The sequence below is a fragment of the Haliotis cracherodii genome, unplaced genomic scaffold, assembly GCF_022045235.1.
Source record: "Haliotis cracherodii isolate W230 unplaced genomic scaffold, xgHalCrac1.p SCAF_1, whole genome shotgun sequence".
Classification (NCBI taxonomy): Eukaryota; Metazoa; Mollusca; class Gastropoda; order Lepetellida; family Haliotidae; genus Haliotis; species Haliotis cracherodii.
Genome location: NW_027266264.1, coordinates 30,310,818 through 30,329,817, shown reverse-complemented (window position 1 = coordinate 30,329,817; position 19,000 = coordinate 30,310,818). Strand labels below are relative to the sequence as shown.

The following is a 19,000-nucleotide window of genomic DNA, read 5'->3' as shown; positions in this document are numbered from 1 at the left end:
TTATTTCTATTTTGCCAATTCCTTATTTATTGCATGTTGCTTTGTAAAGCATATTATGTTTCTTTCCACAAGTGCTTTGAAATATTGATGAGAATGAAGTACTGATATGAAATAATCTGCAACATCTTAACCACATGGCTATATTTAATTGAGTGAGTATGGTTTCATGCCGTTTTTAAGCAATATTTTAGCAATATCACAGCTGGGGACACCAGAAACGGGCTTCATATTTTGTGTCCATGTGGGGAATCGAACCTGGGTCTTCAGCATGACGAGCGAATGCTTTAACCACTGCCCCTATGTTCAATCGAACAGATTCTGATATAGATATGTCCATCAGTGATCAAAACAATATATTCCTGTCATAATCAAAAGGTAATATGCCAGGACACAATGTTTGTTTTATAATTTATACAGATTAATTTGAGTAGCTATAGGTTGGACATCTTGGGAAAAGGTTATTTTTTCTAACTGCATCTGAATATCTACTTGTTTCCTTGGCTTGGTCAGTTAGCAGGAGGGTGCAGTCGGGTAGCCCAGTGGTTAAAGCGTTCGCTCGTCACGCCATAGACCCGGGTTCGATTCCCGACATGGGTACAATGTGTGAAGCCCATTTCTGGTGTCCCCCGCCGTGATATTGCTGGAATATTGCTAAAAGCGGCGTAAAACCATACTCACTCACTCAGTTTAGCAGGAACAAATATGTAAATGTTTAGATTGTCATGATTTCGTACAGTGGATGTTTTTCATTTCCTGTTCATTAAAGGTTTCTGTGGCCAAAGACCCAACTATGAATTCATGAATTATGTTTAGCTAAATGATTGTCTGTTCAGGCACTGTAACAATTTGTTTTATACAACACTGGCAGACGCAGTCCCAACTGATAAATGCAAATATTCCTTCTTGAGTGCAATAATATATTTATGTGCAATACAAGACATGTATTTACTCATAGCACATCATAAAGGACCCACTGATTCCAGCATCACATGAATGTTGTACAGTGATGTGGACTAGTGGACATGGTCTCTCTGGCCCTTACCCGATTGTCGCAATATACTTGAAATATTGCTGAGTGGGTCAGAACATTCACTCGCTCTTTCTGTGCAGAGTTCTCTCCCTCGGATGCCATGATCTGCTAGTTGTTGGTCTGAACATCCCCAGTAATCAGATTAGTTTAGTCAGCACCACGCTCAACACATGAAGATCTGGGTTAGAATAGGTCATCAGCTAACTATGTTTGTCGTAAGAGGCGACTAATGGGAACAGGTGGTGAGGGTCGCTGACTAACTTGATGTCATCGCATCACAATTGCGTGGATCGATGCTCATGATGTCAATTACTGGATTGTCTGTTTCAGACCACCATCATATAGCTGAAAAATTGCACAGTGCGAAGTTAAACAACAAAGAAACAAACTGCACCACAACTGCACCACAACTGCACCAGTTTCCAATATATCGCTGACACACTGCAATATAACTGAAATACAGTTCAAAGCATTGGAATCATATGTACTCTTTATCAAGTCTCTGTAAAACATTCATTGTCATGGATTGTTAACTAATCATACTTATAAAGAATGGAAATAGAAATAAAAATAGGATATAATGTAATTAATTTTAACTACTTCCTATCTTCCTCTTTGGGAATTCTGGGTGAGAATATAGCACCCCAGCAACCCATGGTTGTCATAAGAGGCAATTAAACGATTCAGGTGATCACTCAATAAGATGTCATATCCCAATTCCAGGGATCAATGCTTATGACGTCCATCACTGGATTGCCTAGACCAGACTTGATTACTTACAGGCTGCTGTCACAGTTGGTGTATTGCAGAGTTTGGCATTAAACAGTTAATCATAAGATGTGTCTTCTGTACATCTGTCCTTGCCTCATGTATATAGATATATATGCCATAACTCTAATTTCTGTGATATTTTGCATGGGAAATTCGCCATATTTACTCATGTCCTTTGTAAATAAAACAATAACAGCTGCAATAGCTTTGTTTGTAGTATGTTCAATGGTGTCATAATATACACCTTGACAATTTAAGCAATGTCAACTACATACACTGATGAAGAGGAATACCGAGTTTTAGACACCATTAGTGACATGTCATAAGTTTTGAGCCATTATATTCGGGTTGGAAACAAGGCATAGAACAAATTCCCCACGACCAACATACAAATGGGCAAGTGTAAATTAGTCCATTCAAAGACAAGGGTGAACCACAGACTGGTACGACAGTGGGATGGAAATTGCAATCAATCCGAAAGATCGGGGCGGGATGCCAAACAGACACATGCAGAAGGGAAAGGTGACTCTGTGGAACCTGTATCATCAGATAGGAGATGTGAAGAGCAGGCCTGGTCAGGGTAGACGTCTCAAAACAAGTAAGCCTGATGACAGATTCTGCTAATCGCATTGAGGGACAGTCCGTGAATAAACAGGAAGCAAACGCTTAACAGCTGTTGGCTGAAAGTCATATCGACCCATGGTTGTAGTCAGTGAGTGAGTTTGGTTTGACGCCGTTTTTAACAGTATTCCAGTCATATCACGGAGTGTCAGCTTAATGTGGGAGGAAAGCCCGAAGTGATGCAGGTCTCAGACATTTAGCACTTCGGTTAAAACCCACGAGCACGGGTATGGTGCTGACAAACCTAGTAACATAATCGGGGCGAACCAGGATTCGAACCCACAATCATAGGTTTTTGGTGTGCCTATGGGCCACAACTCTGCACAGCGAATCGCAGCGCCTTAGACGACTGGGCCAACCATGCCCCCACCCATGGTTGGAGTAAAGACGACGAGACAGCACAAGCAGCTGAGCTACAGTCCCACTTCAATCTAGATATGGTCGGATCTCTGTATAGAAAGAACTTCATGAAAGACATCATCCATTAAATGTGAGGCAACGTGACCAGTATGATAGTTTCATCAGTAATTGCCTGGCCCGGATAATGTATGATCCTAGAATGGAGGTTCTACTTATAGTTGTTCACTACCATGATTAGGTCGTACTATTCCAGTGATAAGTCGGAGAAACTTTGACATTCACCAGGACAATGCTTATGTAACACAAAAAGTGATGTGTCATTTGTACTTGCATGTGTGTTGTGTGTGTGTCTCCTTGTACTAGTCCGGACTAATGCCAGTTTATTTTTAGTGATACCCCACCGAGATACCATGCTGCAGTTTAACATGAATACCCCACTCAGTATATGCACCAGTCCTTGTTCTATCCCCTTATGCCGCATGGCAGGGTGACAACAAGTACCATAACTTCTTTATGATGACAGGATTTGAAATTGACATCAGTCCGCTATTCTGAGACTAGTTAAATTCTGGAAGGACTAGTGACATTTCCTTGCGGACTTCCAGTTCTACCACCAGTCAATGGGTAATTCTGTAACTGATCATTTCTATAGACGGATGAAAAAACTAATTTCTAACCATGCAATGGGGTAACACTGCATCATCTTTCACAAAAGTTATTTCCACTGAGTTTAACATCATCTTGCTTTTTCACCATCCACTATCAAAATTAGAAATTACCTAAAACACATTTCTGAAATCACGAATACGCATTGTTAACCAAAGATCAACACATCATCAGAGATAGCACTTTTTATTTTGAAATGTTTTATATAGGAATTGTTCACACAGTCGGTGGTGATAAATTAAATAATGAAGCACTTAGATGCAAATTCATGACACCTGTCCCACATGCTCAGGCGCCTACACATAAACTGACGCTTGTCAGACAGAGACATCGTGTGTGGCACAACATATGATACAGAGGATGGTAACAGTCACTGCTAGAAGCTGATAATGTAAACAGTCCATGTAGTTTCCATGACAGCAAGGTTATCACAAGTCCCCCCTCCGCATAGCATCCTGGTATGAACTTCCATGTTTCTGCTCAGGGGCCATTTTGATCATATCATCAATACGAAGGATTGTGATGGCGGCCTCAGTGGCAAACTTCAGTGATTTGATCTTTGACATTCCTGGCTCAAGAACTCCAGCTTTCTTGTTGTCCCGAACAATGCCCTCTATCAGATCTAAGCCAATCCTGCAAGAAAATGAAGAGTTTAGTTTTATTACCTGCAACAAAAAATTACAGATACTTAATCGAGTCTGAACCAGAAATTCCATTGACTGACATAGAGAGTAATGATCGATGCTGTCTGGGTACACCCATTTCAGACGCCTCTTACGACCAGCATATTTTGCCAATGACCTATTCTTGTCCTTACGGGACGTCTGACCGGGATAGCAAAACAGGGCTGGCTACCATCAGAGCAATATCATCGATGTTCACTACATCCTTAAGGTTCTATACCTCACCAACAGCACAGAGGTGATGAAATACACTTATAAGTAGTCAATATGCTGCCCTTGAACCTATTAAATCTGTTAAACCTGAATAAATCCCATCAAACCTGTACCCACCACTTGAGATCGCTGTGTTCGGCCTTGGTCTGGGAGGTGTTGTGGTAGGCCCGTAGTTTGGCCACCAGATCAGTGGAGTCTTGTGCTGCGTTCACCGACAACTGTTTGGGGATGACGAGTAGGGACTTGGCAAACTCTGCTATAGCCAGCTGCTCTCTTGACGACTAGAAAACATCATCAGTATTCAAACACAAGTCAAGACTAAGTCAATGTCAATAGGAGTCAAAGACTTGGTCTTTTCATTGGCAGTCTTCAATTCAAAGGTGTACACAACTATTGTTTGTTGCATAATGCACCACTAAGCTGTATTCCAGCTATATGACGGCAGTCTGTAATTTATCGAGTCTGGACCAGCGATCCAGTGATTGACATCATGAGCATCGATCCATGCAATTGTGATCAACCAAGTCAGTATCCGAACCTGTTAGTTGCCTCTTACGACAAGCATCTTACAACACCTTTAAACCTTCATGGGTCATAGATCTACAAATTTGGAGTGAGTGAGTGAGTTGGGTTTAACGCCGCTCGATAAAAGTATCATATTTACCAGTGAGGTGGCAAAGTTCTCCAGGTATATGGATAGGGCAGCCTCGACAGCGCCACCTCCAACGACGACAGTCTTGGACTCCAAAACCCGCCGGACGACACAAAGGGCATCATGAACAGATCGCTCCATCTCATCACACATGAAGTCATTGGCTCCTCGAAGGATGATTGACGCAGCAGTACGAGCTTTGGTCCTTCAATCAAAATAGTCCATTGTTTTAGATTTTTATAAAACATTTCTGTACAGGCCAGCATGTTACATGCTGCTATTATTAGTAAATAGATGAGTGCTTGGGTTTTTTCTGTTTTGAGCAGCGTTTTGAAATTTTCAGTTGTATCACAGTGTCAGTTTGATGTGGGGACAAATCCTCAATTGACTTAGGTCATTAACTTTATGCACTGAGTGAGTGAGTGAGTGAGTGAGTGAGTGAGTGAGTGAGTGAGCGTTCGGGTGGGCTTACGGGTGAGAGAGGTTTAGCAATATTCAAGCAATATTACCGCGTGCGGGAAACAGCAGAAATTGGTATCACACATTGTGCCTATGTCAAGAATGGAACCCGGTTCTTCGGCGCTAGGCTTCCTGACAGCCCCTGCACTTTGGTGAAACATTACGGGTATGGTGATTATAAACCATGACGTAACCAGGGCAAATTTGGGATTAAAACCTTGGGAGGCAACTAACAGCAGTTTGCAGCACCTCAGATGACTGGGACATTTGATGCATGACGAGTGCAGACTCTCAAACATCAACCATCACAGGTCTTCAAGAGTAAGTGAAAGTTGTTTTATGCCACAGTCAGCTGTATCCAAATTGCCTGTGAAAATCCACGTACCGGCCCGGGAGATCAGTGGTTGATAGCAGCAACAGTGTCCATCACCCAGGTCACTCACTGTAGACCCTCAATTGTCAACCTCTTACAACCTTTTATCAGTTATTACTAGTTTTAAACCGGTAAAAGTAGCCCTGGACCAGTAATTCATGTGTGTGTCAGTCCCTGTAAAGTACGTATTAATCTTTGCTGTTGAACAAATGTTCAAAATAATGTTGAAAGATTTGAAACCAGGTAAATTTCATAGTTTTTTTCATGTCTTCAAATTTACGACTGACAAAAATTGGAGGGGACAGGTAATTTTTAGAGTTGTCAGTCCGACGGGAATAGCCATTTCAAAAGCCAGTGGGAACACTGGATCTATTATGCCCTGGAATACTCAACCATTCAAAAGAAGGTAACGTTTGATTAAAAAATATTTCATGGTATGTGTGTGAGTGTGAGAAGGTGTGCGTGTGAGTAGGTGTGCGTGTGACTAGGTGTGCGCGAGTGTCACACACATTATTCGTTTCATCATCTGCTCAGCAAACACATAACAATAATAACAGTCATCTTCCATTCTTCAACTCAACTGGTTACGGTAATAGTGAAGTGAGCACATGGTGGGAAATAGCAAACCTTACCCTCTGATAATAATAAGCTCATCATCACAGATCCTCTCAGTGACCACCTCCTCGGCCTGTCCCAGCATTGATGACTCGAACGACTCCTCTCCGTCCAGATTAGCTAGTGTCATCAGGAATGTAGCTGGAATGTACAGTAATCATTATGCAGACATAGGACAGAAATGTCAGTTGTCAGTGTCACAGCATTGTAAGTCCATGTGGCAGGACAGAGGGGCTCTCGGTCATACATGAGTGAGTGAGTGAGTGAGTGAGTGAGTGAGTGAGTGAGTGAGTGAGTGAGTGAGTGAGTGAGTGAGTGAGTGAGTGAGTGAGTGTGGTTTTACGCCGCTTTTAGCAATATTCCAGCAATATCACGACGGGGGACACCAGAAATGGGCTTCACACATTGCACCCATGTCGGGAATCGAACCCGGGTCTTCTGCATGCTGAGCGAACGCTTTAACCACTAGACTATCCGACTGCCCCCATACATTAGTAGGCATGGACAAAGTTTTAACAAGAAACACTGAGCAGTCTTCAAGTGATGCTCCAGAAACAAACACTAACTTCATTTTAACTTCACTTTTAGTCCAATTTGTTAAGGAACCAGGAATAAATCAAATAATTCCCAATAGCCATATGCACTAGTAAGTGGGCAGACCAATATCTGTGTAAAGTTTGATCATGAAATAAGTCTGTCAGTAAGGCACTAGAAACAAAAGGTGACGAACGGAGAGTACCAATTCCAATACACCCCCCTCATACTTTGAGGCCAGGGTATAATAACTTTTACATAGTAACAATTGGTAACCGCAAAAACAGAAAAAAAACACTGGCAGCGGTGGTGGTGGTCAAATTAACAATATCCCCCCTAGACCCACCTCCAGTGGCTCTTGCTATCCTCTTGAGGTCAGCCTTCTTACACCGCCTGACCGCCATCGCACCAGCCTCCACGAAGTACTTGAGACACAAGTCATCGATTCCACCTGTTGTCAGAATCACATTGGCACCAGCATTGATGATCTTTTGGATCTTCTCCTTGGTGATGTCAAATTCTCTGTTGCCATGGAAATAAGAATCTATGGTGAACAGAGATGCCAACCCTAATTGTTTCTTTGTTGTTTAATGCCGCACTCAGCAATATCCTAGTGAGATGATGGCAGTCATAATCGAGTCTGGACCAGTGACTGACATCATGAACATCAATCCACGCAATTAGGATACGATGTCATGCATCAACCAAGTCAGCAAGCCTTACCACCCAATCCCATTAGTCGCCTTTTACGTCAAGCATGGGTTGCTGAAGACTTAGTCTACCCCGGATCTTCACAGGTCCCAACCCTAATTGAAGCTCTTGAGTAATCAATGGGGTGATAAAAAGCATAATTTCATGTGAAAAAGAGTAATCTTACTAGTTTTCACTTCGACATTTTCGTCAGGCCTATACATAACTATATGTGAAGCATGGGTACACAATACCATGGTTACCATGGTTACTGTCTGTATATGTCTGTAAATATATCGCAGCAAACACCTCTTCAAAGTGACAGAAATATGTTAGGTGTTCTTTTGTACTCTGAACTACATATTGTTTTACATAATCAAAGATAGAGTGATGGGAGTGATGGCTGTAAGCTCACCTTTGTCGGATACCATCTAGTTTGTTAGGGTCTTCTACAAGCACCTGTACACCTAGATGCATCTTAGCTTTCTGAAGACTGAAGTCCAGACAAGCAATCTTGGCACCAACTACCTTCTTCTTCATGGCTGAAAGGAACACATGACAATTGCACGTCGTAAATCATAAACCCACAAAACTGTCATGAAACAAACATCTTGCAAATATAAAACACTTTTAAATTTGTTTAATGTTGCATTCAGCTATGGTCCAGATTAATGATGACGGGATGTAAACAATCAAATTTGGACCAGAAAAAACAGTGATTCATGATATTACTAACATTCCATGCCGTCATAAGCATCAATCCAGGCAACAGGGTTTCGATGAAATACATCAACCAAGTCAGCTAGCCTGACCGCCTGACCACCTTATCTCATTAGGTGCCTTTTACGGCAAGCATAGTCACCTGTTACGGCAAGCACAGGTTGCAGAAGGCCTATTCTCTACCCGGATCTTCATGGGGCTAATGAATCAGTGACTAATTTGAGCATATTTAAGATGTATAATTATATGATAATGGCAGCATTGTAACCTTAACATTGAAGAAAAGACATAAGGGACAGGTCTGAAACAACACATACAGATGTTAACCATTTTGGTGAATCTCACTATCTTTGGTCACTCACTGCCCAATAATTATCAGATAAAGTTGTGTACACTGTCCCGATGACCCACCTTGAGATGCGACTGAGCAGTTGAGGGCATATCCATTGATGAGAAGGGACTCCTTGCTGCTCTTGCCGTGAGCCTTGAGAACATTAATTGCCTTTATTGGATATCTATAGCCTCCCTTGCCATCAGGAGTCTTTATCAGGTAGCCTGCATCCACACACATGTTGGCAAAAAAATCAGATTGACTGCACAGGCTAAGGAAACAGAATTATTTGTAACTCATTCAAAAACAAAGATTTTACAGCTTTAAGTATCTATTCTTAGTCTTGTTTCCCACTGAGACACTGAATAATGAGAACAATTCAAGATTTTCAAAAACGCATGTTTCAGGATTGACAGAAGCCAAAGAATATATATATATGCACCCTGATCCCACAAATGTATCAAAGTTGAAAAATAGGCCGGTCTGCTGCCAGTGTCGCATAAATTAATGACGCATTCTGGTAAAACATTCCTGGAACAAAAACAATCTTGAAGGGCCCACAGTTTGAAAACTCACGCCTACAAAAAAAGACATCACATGTAACACAGGGCCTTAAAAAGAGATAGCAACTTAGCCCACTTTGTGTCAAATTGATCTCTTAGATAAGCTAAATTAAGTAGTTTCTGAGAAAACTTGTCCCCATTGCACACAGTATTGAAAAGCATGGAACAGGGGCCAAAACTCTCTGAAAAGATATATAATATTTTCGAACTCAGTCTTGACAAGTATCTCTAAGACAAGCTTGTAAAGTTTCATTCATGTAACGTTAGTAGTTTCTGAAGAAAGTTGTCCCCATTGCAGACACTATGCACTAAGTTGAAAAGCATGTAACAAGGGTCATAACTCTGTAAAAAATGAATGTACGACACCAATTTTTTAAACTCATTTGAGCTCATGACCATTAACATCAGTGTGTAAAGTTTCATTTCTCTAACCTGAATAGTTTTTTAGAAAATTTGTCCAAATAGAGAAGCCGACAGTCGGAAGGAAAGAAGCACGGACAAACTCTGCTCCTATACAGTAATAGGTTACGCTTGTCCTGGTTTCATATATAGTCAAATTGAGCCTTGTGGTGGATACTGTGAACATGCACTTTAGATTTTGATAATTATTCACAAACTGAGGGGTAAGTTTAGTAAAACCAAGTAGACCAGAAATTTTGGTACTATTTCAGTAAACATGGCAACTAGTACTGCAAGGTGTTACTAGATGCAAACATATGAGGCCTTTAAAGGTTTAAGTAGCAATACGGCAACACACACACACACACACAGGTGTCAACACGTCATGAGGACAAACAATGTGAACATTTACAGTAAGTCAAGTCACTGTACAATATACAATATGGAAGGATACGCTCCAATGATCTTGCTGGACATGCTTGTCTTGGCAGCGTTGACGATGCAGTCCCGCCCTAGCTCGTCCACATTGATGGTCAGGTTCTCCTGGATGTACTTGACAGCCTCTCTGAAGTCAAACAATCAGCATTGTCAAGCTGTTCAGCACATCAAACAATCAGCACTGTCAAGCTGTTCAGCACATCAAACAATCAACACTGTAAAGGTGTTCAGCACAAACAATCAGCACTGTCAAGCTGTTCAGCACAAACCATCAGCACTGTCAAGCAGTTGAGCACATCACACATCAGCACTGTCAAGCTGTTCAGCACAAACCATCAGCACTGTCAAGCTGTTCAGCACAAACCATCAGCACTGTCAAGCAGTTGAGCACATCATACATCAGCACTGTCAAGCTGTTGAGCACATCACACATCAGCACTGTCAAGCTGTTCAGCACATCATACATCAGCACTGTCAAACTGTTCAGTACATCATACATCAGCACTGTCAAACTGCTCAGCACATCAAACCATCAGAACTGTCAAGCTGTTCAACACTGCAAACGATCCCTACTGTTAAGCAGTTTAGCTTACAAACTGTCCATACTATCAATCTGTTCAGTCTTACAGTAAGGACAACAGTACAGTAGCATGCACTCACTTGCAGGCCAGTCTGTAGCCTCTGATGATGGATGTGGGGTGAATCTTACACTTGACAAGCTCATCTGCATTCTTCAGGAGCTCTGCAGCAATGATTACCTAGAACACAAACATGTGAGTGAGTTCCTAAACTGCAATATGATATATAAACTAGAGTGAATGTGTGAGTGAGAAGTATGTTATTTTCTGTAAAAAAACACCAAAGAAAGATGTAATGATCAGTTGTGCTTTAAGTCATGGGCTTTCTGCTACCCTGGGCAGAGACCCATTTTAAGTAACAGGTGCGTCTTTCTAAAAACAATAAAAGAAAAAAAACAAAAAACAAGTGAGTGAGTATGGTTTTACGCCGCTTTTAGCAATATTCCAGCAATATCACGGTTGGGGACACCCGAAATGGGCTTCACACATTGTACCCATGTCAGGAATCGAACCCGCGTCTTCGGCGTGACGAGTGAACGTTTTAACCACTAGGCTACCCGACCGCCCCAAAACAAACAAGAGATCCAATAACAAGCATTGCAAACATTTAGACTGAATCAGGACATGAACATATATCATAATCTGATACTAGTGCAATGTTTGAAGTGAAGCATCAAAGTTCAGGGGTTCTTATGGGCATTGGCATTACCCAAACAATGCAGAGCGTGCCTAATGTTACACACACAAGACTGAAATTAGGATCAGATAATGATCCAACCATTAGATTGTCAATTTTTAAAGCCATACTAATATTGCACTGTAATTCTGGAGCCTGGGCCAACAAAACCAGTGGCTGAAGCCATGAGCAACAACTCATACCATAAGCGTGATCAGGGTCTGACAACACAATCTTCCATGTCGCACTTTGACACCCACCAGATGCCCATTAGTCGACAAGCATGAACATGTGAAGTATTGGGGTCCAGTTCTACTCTGAAATCTCCACTTAGGAGAACTGTGCACAAACTTCACACAGCAATATCCCCTTCACCGAGCTCTCTATACTATCGGTGCCATCAGTCACAGTTTACCACTGTGCAAGGTGGTCTATCCATAGAATTGAACATGCAGCCACCTGATCTTTATGTTTACAAATAGAGATGGTTGTCGTGGCGCGGAATACTCTTCCAGAAATGTGCATCCAGTATGCACAAATGTATAGAATGAAAGCAGAAAAATTTCATTTCAACTCTCATGTAATTAGTGCAGTGAGAATGCAAGGGAGAAGTTTGGTGCTTTTCCGTTAGTCTGCAATCTTGGCCCCATGTGATAAACAATGATAAAACAAACAAATGTAAATTGATCTAGGAAATGGTAAATTAGTCGTAAACTTTACCCCCAAATCTAACATATTCCAAAAGACATGCACAAAAACATAAACATGATAAATGTCACTACATTAAATTTTGGGGTTAGAGAGAAAGAAATTCAAGACTCTTGTAATGGTCACTTGCACACAAGTGGCAGCAATGACACCAGGAGGGTAATGAAGGTGTCACACACTGGGAAGGAGCTTGCACTGTGCAACTAAAGGGAAATAACTCACCACAGATGTTGTTCCATCACCGACTTCCTGGTCTTGGAGATCTGCCAACTCCACCAAGACTTTGGCTGCTGGGTGTTCAACCTCCAACAGCTTCAGAATAGTGGCACCATCGTTCGTGATTGTCACATCCTGAAAAATAAGTGATTGACAAAATGCAATCATTTGTTTTAGAACTGTTACATCATGTACATGTACACTAAAACAACCATTACACGTACACTGCAAGCATGCACATCACTCTTGAAGACAGTTGCTGGGTCATTGAGGGGTTAACAAACTTACTGTGGCAGTTCACTTTAGATCAAGAAGAGAATGTACTTCATGCTGATGACATGTAAAACACTGTTTAACGCCACATTCAGCAATATTCCAGCTATATGATGGCGGTCTGTAAATAATCGAGTCTGGACCAGACAATCCAGTGATTGACATCATGAGCATCGATTCACGCAATTGGGATACAATGACATGCATCAACCAAGTCAGCAAGCCTGACCACTCGATCCCATTAGTCGCCTCTTACGACAAGCATAGTCGCCTTTTACGGCAAGCATGGGCTGCTGAAGACCTGTTCTACCCTGGATCTTCACGGTCTGTGAAACACTGAAATCAATTCATATGACGTAAGCTTGATTTTAATTTGCAAGCCCTATGGGCATGAAGGATTTCACTTTTTTGTGGTCATGAAGGTTTGGTTGTTGTTTAATGCCAAACTCAGCATATTCCAGCTTTATTATGGTGGTCTGTAAATGATCAAGTCTGGACCCGATAAGGCAACAACTGGACAACTCCATGGTAACATTACTGTCAGCTAAAAAAATGCAATTATTTACAAAATTACAGAATGTCTTAAAGGTGCATGATTCATGTGATCAATACCCCTATCAATGTACCTTCACACAACAGCTATTTTTGTTGAAAGCTGATAGATCATGATCATGTAAAGAAATTTTGATTTCAGAATAAACAATTATAAACATACTTAAATAAATATCAGTAACGTAAACATAACGATAAATATGACAAATCATCGAAATAATGCATGAATGAAATTATTATTGCAAAATGTGTGTGGCCTATGTTCACTTTAACCATGCTTACAGAGTGATTGTTATCACCTGGGCATGCTGGAGTAATTGTCAAGTCAGATTCACTGCCCCATGACAGAGACAATCATTATGCCATATATAACAGCCTCCCTCTGTTGTGCCTTGATCCGCTGACAGGTGGTTTGAATCTCTGACTCTCCCCGATTGAAAAGTCCATTTGTAAAGCGCCAGATTCCATTCACCAATTATGGTGCTACATGTGTTGTAACAGATTATGCTACAGCAACGAAAAAGTCGTAGCTTGGGGCAAGAGGTGTTGGATTTCGACTGAACAGTACGACTTAAACCAATGGTCAGTGGATCATGTTCAAGGCACAACTAACATGACCCAGGGCAGGGTTCACTTCAGGAATATTCCAGATGTACACCCACACTTGCCCATACAGCACAATGCTAAAATGCCAACTTGTCTTTGAAAATATGGGCCTTTTTTCAAATTTAGGGGCTAAAAGCACAAGGCCCCACCCTAGACTTTTCCCTGTCAGGGTTACTACTCTGAACATTGAATAGGTGGCACCATCACCAAAGGGAAAAGGAAAATGTTGGCTGTGCTTACCCCAATATCATCTACCAGCATCTTGTCAAGGCCCACTGGCCCCAAGCTGCTCTTGACAATGTTGGCAATGGAGCTGGCAGCCAGAACTGAAATGATAGATCAATTCAATAGTGTATACATGATACATTAGGCACTGTTTTAAAATAATCATTACATTATAGAACTTCTTAAGTACTATCAGAAATGGATATATACTACTAAAAAGGAACAACCGAATTAATATGAAAGTTCTAATTTCATATACATGATATATAAATCTTTCTTTATCATGTTTATCTTTTAGTTAAATAATCACAAATCTGGACCGCAAATCGCTTGTTTAATATGTCCACTTTCAAGCAGTTTTTTAGTCCTAGCATGTAGCCAGAGACAGGGCTCTGAAAAAAGGCTGTATCAGCGTATGGATGGATGCAAATATGCACGATATGATGGGGTATAATTTAGAAAACGTATCAAATACACATTACAGCATACACGTATGGTCTAACATTCATTTAGAGACGTATTTCCCCAAAAGTATATTCTGAGTTCAAGCAGCGTATTTTCTTGAGTATAGTGTGCACTTTTTTCCAAAACAACTGTGCTAATTGGGCGCTCATTATACAGGACATAATGAGTCTTCACGCTTTTTTCCCCCAATGCAAAGACATTACCGTGAGCACGCAACTTCGGAAATACCATGTCAACATATCTGTAGAGAAGAATGCAAGTTTATCATGAAAATACACTGTGTGGTGTTCATTGCATATTTGGACGTACGTTTGTAATTTATTTTAATAATTTTATTCAAAATTTCATTCAATATTGTTTACATTAATTTTGCTGAAATCGTGTAGGAAGTGATCCTAAGATCGCACAACTGTTATTTCACAGTGGGCAACATCAACATGAGATTTTGCGAGTGAGAGAGCCCCATGACGGTGACTGCTTATCATTGTACCATATGTAAAAAATATCCGGTAACAGTGATCACCCATACCAAAGTTAGTGCTACACTTATGGTTATGATTATTTTAAATATATATTAAGTAAAGCTGCAGCTGAAATAACATGATAGAGGAATATATTATTTCTGTAAGTTTCTGGTACAATTCTTCCGATCATTGCATCAAAATTCTTTAAAGTCAAAGTATTGAGTAATTTTTGACCGAATAACTGGTGATTGTGCGAACGTGTGTACAGCTGATTGCTGTTTCTGGCTTAGTTTACGAGAAAATACACACAGTAATCTTAATCTCTGCATAGAAAACTATGCCTCGTAGAATTGGAAATACAATTTAAATGGTAAATCATAATATCCAGCGATGATTTATCTCAAATTTCACATTTGTATTGAACATGTTTGTTATCACCGGTTCTTTACCTGACTGGACATGCTGGAGGGAAACAATATAAAACAAGTCTGATTTTAATACTAGATTTTTTTTCTCCAAAAAACACTAAATACCCTAGACACATGCTAGAGGGAGGTACGTATTATACAATAGACATACATGTACAATGAGGAAAGTATTGTTTATTGACCTGTTTACACAAGAGTAGCCATGATGGCAATACTGTCATCCATATCTAAAATGAAATAGAAGATTATTCCATAAAATTCAATTCAGTACTCTTAGTGTACTCTTCAGTTTTGTCAATACTCCAATATTAAAATAATAAGAAGTATGTACACCTGATGCTGACAAATTATTATTATTAAGAATTTCAAAAAGTAAGTTGGAATGGTCATGATGGTAATCGGACTCTACAAAATATTTGACATGTTTGATGTTGGTGAACATTGTCAGGAATCAAAGCATGAAATGCAATAAAGACATAACGAGCAGAGGTTACAAGACGACAACAGGGAAAAAATGATACTTTGTAATGTGTCATGTTTGTATTTGAAGCATGACAACTGCTAAACAGGTCACATTGGCTTCATCATTCAATGTACGGTGATCCTACTGGGGTATGTACACAGTATAAGGAGACAAAATGGATTGTGTATCACCCTACTTCAACCGAATCCGCAATTCGAGTCGGAATATTCGGTCTTCATTGAAACCTATTAAGACATAACAGGCTTGTTGCTAAAGAAGATTCCAGAATAACGTGCTCCTAACATGACTAAACACGTGGGTTGCCGGTTTAGGGGAATGTAGAAATATTGCCCATAAACGGTTCAGTCGGACTCTTTTTAAGGTTTTAAGAGTAGACAGTACAATAAGCAATATCGAAATTGTAACATTTCTTACCATTTTGAGTTCTTACTGACTGTCCAGTCGTTCTTTCTCCTCCTACCGTCAATGCTTTGCTGGTGCTCGCCATGATGAGTCTGTATCGTTTAGTATTACTGTCCTAAAAACATATTCGATATAAAACTATTTAATTGTCGTAAAGTGATTGTAAACCTAAAATAACATTGTCTATTTTACATATATTGTTCCACCATTAGCACCTGTATAGTAAGCAATATTACTTACGTTACTGTATTGTAAATATACATTTAGGCAAGTACTTGCATACCAAATATAATCAGCACAATGGTGAATAGTAGTAGTTTAAACGGGTTCCAAGCTTTTGTTGCGCTACACTACATTTAGTAATAAACTGGCCGCCGTCTCTCCCGTCATGTTTCGCAAGATGACGACGCGCAGAGAAAGCCAGGGACCATATCTTATCTTATACAATTCAAGTTAATGTAAAATCCATTTGAAGTTTAATTTCCAACAGTGACAAGTGGTCAGATAAAAAATTGTTTATCCAGACAACTTCAATATCTGAGGAATACTTTTGAAGCTATATCGCTCTTATGACCCATATACTTCGATGAGCTTACTCATTTTCGTACTCTCTGTCCGTTAGTTTGTCAAACAGACCCCGAAGCATATATATCCAATATATTCCATCTAAGTCTATAATACATGTAGTTGGAAAGTCTAGATTACTGTTCTGAAAACGAATAGTATCTGCCACTATCTGGGCTCTTCTTAATAATGTTTCAATTAAATGATATAACAACCGAACTGGTGTTTGTTACTAATCGGGAATTTAAATTATATACGCGATTCTTGCGTTTCCCAGGCAGATATTTCAAATGAAGGCAGGGTTTGTGACCAGCGCCAAGTTATGGATCCTTTCTGTATTCTTCTAAGAAATGTATAATATAAAATTATATTTTATATCTTCACATAGTGAGAACTTAGCTTAAAGTTTAGATTTGAGTAAGTTTTGTTTTAAGAGAATAACTCTCAATTGTGTCTGCATTGCATGAGGGGGAATTGCTCACTTATTATGCATAGTGCGCTGTGGTAACATAATACTATGTCCAGTAAGGTGCTTTACCAATTCAATTCACCTTCACTTTCCACCGACTTACGCGAACTCTTACATGAAGGTTGAGTGTTATGATTAATTAAAACAAAGTGACTGTTTCGATGTTTTTTTCTGTTTTCCAAACAATGTTGCACAGTGCAATTTCACCAATTTTAAAAGACACTCCAGTTATGTTTAGGAGTACCTAATGATAAACTGTCTATATCATTATATAAAGGCCCTGCTTACATTTAAAAGATGTTTTCCAGACAATGTTGCACAGGGCAATTTCACCAATTAAGACACCCCAGTTATGCTGTCCTCAAAAAGGCCACCTTTCACACTTGTATAAAAAGAGTACAAATACGACCCCGACGAGACTCGAACTCGCAATCTTCTGATTCGAAGTCAGACGCCTTATCCATTAGGCCACGAGGCCGACGATTACTCCCAACTAGGACTTGTTTTTCTACACGTCAATACAATCTTTTCCTTTTGAACAACGTTTAGGAGAACCAACATAATGTCTATATTATTATATAAAGGCCCTGCTTACATTTAAAAGATGTTTTCCAGACAATGTTGCACAGGGCAATTTCAGCAATTAAGACACCCCAGTTATGCTGTCCTCAAAAAGGCCACCTTTCACACTTGTATAAAAAGAGTACAAATACGACCCCGACGAGACTCGAACTCGCAATCTTCTGATTCGAAGTCAGACGCCTTATCCATTAGGCCACGAGGCCGACGATTATTACAATTTAGGACTCGTTTTTCTACACGTCAATACAATCTTTCCCTTTTGAACAACGTTTAGGAGAACCAACATAATGTCTATATTATTATATAAAGGCCCTGCTTACATTTAAAAGATGTTTTCCAGACAATGTTGCACAGGGCAATTTCAGCAATTAAGACACCCCAGTTATGCTGTCCTCAAAAAGGCCACCTTTCACACTTGTATAAAAAGAGTACAAATACGACCCCGACGAGACTCGAACTCGCAATCTTCTGATTCGAAGTCAGACGCCTTATCCATTAGGCCACGAGGCCGACGATTACTCCCAACTAGGACTCGTTTTTCTACACGTCAATACAATCTTTTCCTTTTGAACAACGTTTAGGAGAACCAACATAATGTCTATATTATTATATAAAGGCCCTGCTTACATTTAAAAGATGTTTTCCAGACAATGTTGCACAGGGCAATTTCAGCAATTAAGACACCCCAGTTATGCTGTCCTCAAAAAGGCCACCTTTCACACTTGTATAAAAAGAGTACAAATACGACCCCGACGAGACTCGACCTCGCAATCTTCTGATTCGAAGTCAGACGCCTTATCCATTAGGCCACGAGGCCGACCATTACTCCCATCCAGGACTCGTTTTTCTACACGTCAATACAATCTTTTCCTTTTGAACAACGTTTAGGAGAACCAACATAATGTCTATATTATTATATAAAGGCCCTGCTTACATTTAAAAGATGTTTTCCAGACAATGTTGCACAGGGCAATTTCACCAATTAAGACACCCCAGTTATGTTGTCCTCAAAAAGGCCACCTTTCACACTTGTATAAAAAGAGTACAAATACGACCCCGACGAGACTCGAACTCGCAATCTTCTGATTCGAAGTCAGACGCCTTATCCATTAGGCCACGAGGCCGACGATTACTCCCAACTAGGACTCGTTTTTCTACACGTCAATACAATCTTTTCCTTTTGAGTGAGT

General features: G+C 40.2%; 1 protein-coding gene and 5 non-coding genes across 6 annotated transcripts; all 6 read right to left on the bottom strand.

The window, feature by feature from the left end:
- Positions 1–3,618: 3,618 nt before the first annotated feature.
- Positions 3,619–16,317, bottom strand: LOC139475648 (T-complex protein 1 subunit alpha-like). The gene is made up of 12 exons (XM_071258839.1): positions 16,208–16,317; positions 13,968–14,053; positions 12,303–12,431; positions 10,779–10,876; positions 10,135–10,245; positions 8,799–8,980; positions 8,083–8,209; positions 7,324–7,499; positions 6,461–6,584; positions 5,009–5,201; positions 4,462–4,625; positions 3,619–4,081 (listed from the first exon to the last, which is right to left on the bottom strand). Exons 1-12 carry the CDS (start codon positions 16,278–16,280, stop codon positions 3,877–3,879), a joined length of 1,668 nt encoding a protein of 555 aa, XP_071114940.1. The 5' UTR covers positions 16,281–16,317; the 3' UTR covers positions 3,619–3,876.
- A 1,316-nt stretch (positions 16,318–17,633) lies between these two features.
- On the bottom strand, positions 17,634–17,706 carry Trnar-ucg (transfer RNA arginine (anticodon UCG)). The gene has a single exon. It is a non-coding gene; the product is annotated as a tRNA-Arg (tRNA).
- Positions 17,707–17,940: 234 nt separating this feature from the next.
- Positions 17,941–18,013, bottom strand: Trnar-ucg (transfer RNA arginine (anticodon UCG)). Its single transcript has one exon. It is a non-coding gene; the product is annotated as a tRNA-Arg (tRNA).
- A 234-nt stretch (positions 18,014–18,247) lies between these two features.
- On the bottom strand, positions 18,248–18,320 carry Trnar-ucg (transfer RNA arginine (anticodon UCG)). The gene has a single exon. It is a non-coding gene; the product is annotated as a tRNA-Arg (tRNA).
- A 234-nt stretch (positions 18,321–18,554) lies between these two features.
- Positions 18,555–18,627, bottom strand: Trnar-ucg (transfer RNA arginine (anticodon UCG)). Its single transcript has one exon. It is a non-coding gene; the product is annotated as a tRNA-Arg (tRNA).
- Positions 18,628–18,861: 234 nt separating this feature from the next.
- Positions 18,862–18,934, bottom strand: Trnar-ucg (transfer RNA arginine (anticodon UCG)). Its single transcript has one exon. It is a non-coding gene; the product is annotated as a tRNA-Arg (tRNA).
- Between the last annotated feature and the right edge of the window lie 66 nt (positions 18,935–19,000).

Coding starts and splice junctions, on each gene's coding strand:
- LOC139475648 (XM_071258839.1), bottom strand. CDS start 16,280: ATGGCGAGCACCAGCAAAGCATTGACGGTAGGAGGAGAAAGAACGACT. Junction 8,210..8,798: donor CTGCTCAGTCGCATCTCAAG/GTGGGTCATCGG, acceptor TGTTCCTTTCAG/CCATGAAGAAGAAGGTAGTT. Junction 6,585..7,323: donor GATAGCAAGAGCCACTGGAG/GTGGGTCTAGGG, acceptor TGTACATTCCAG/CTACATTCCTGATGACACTA.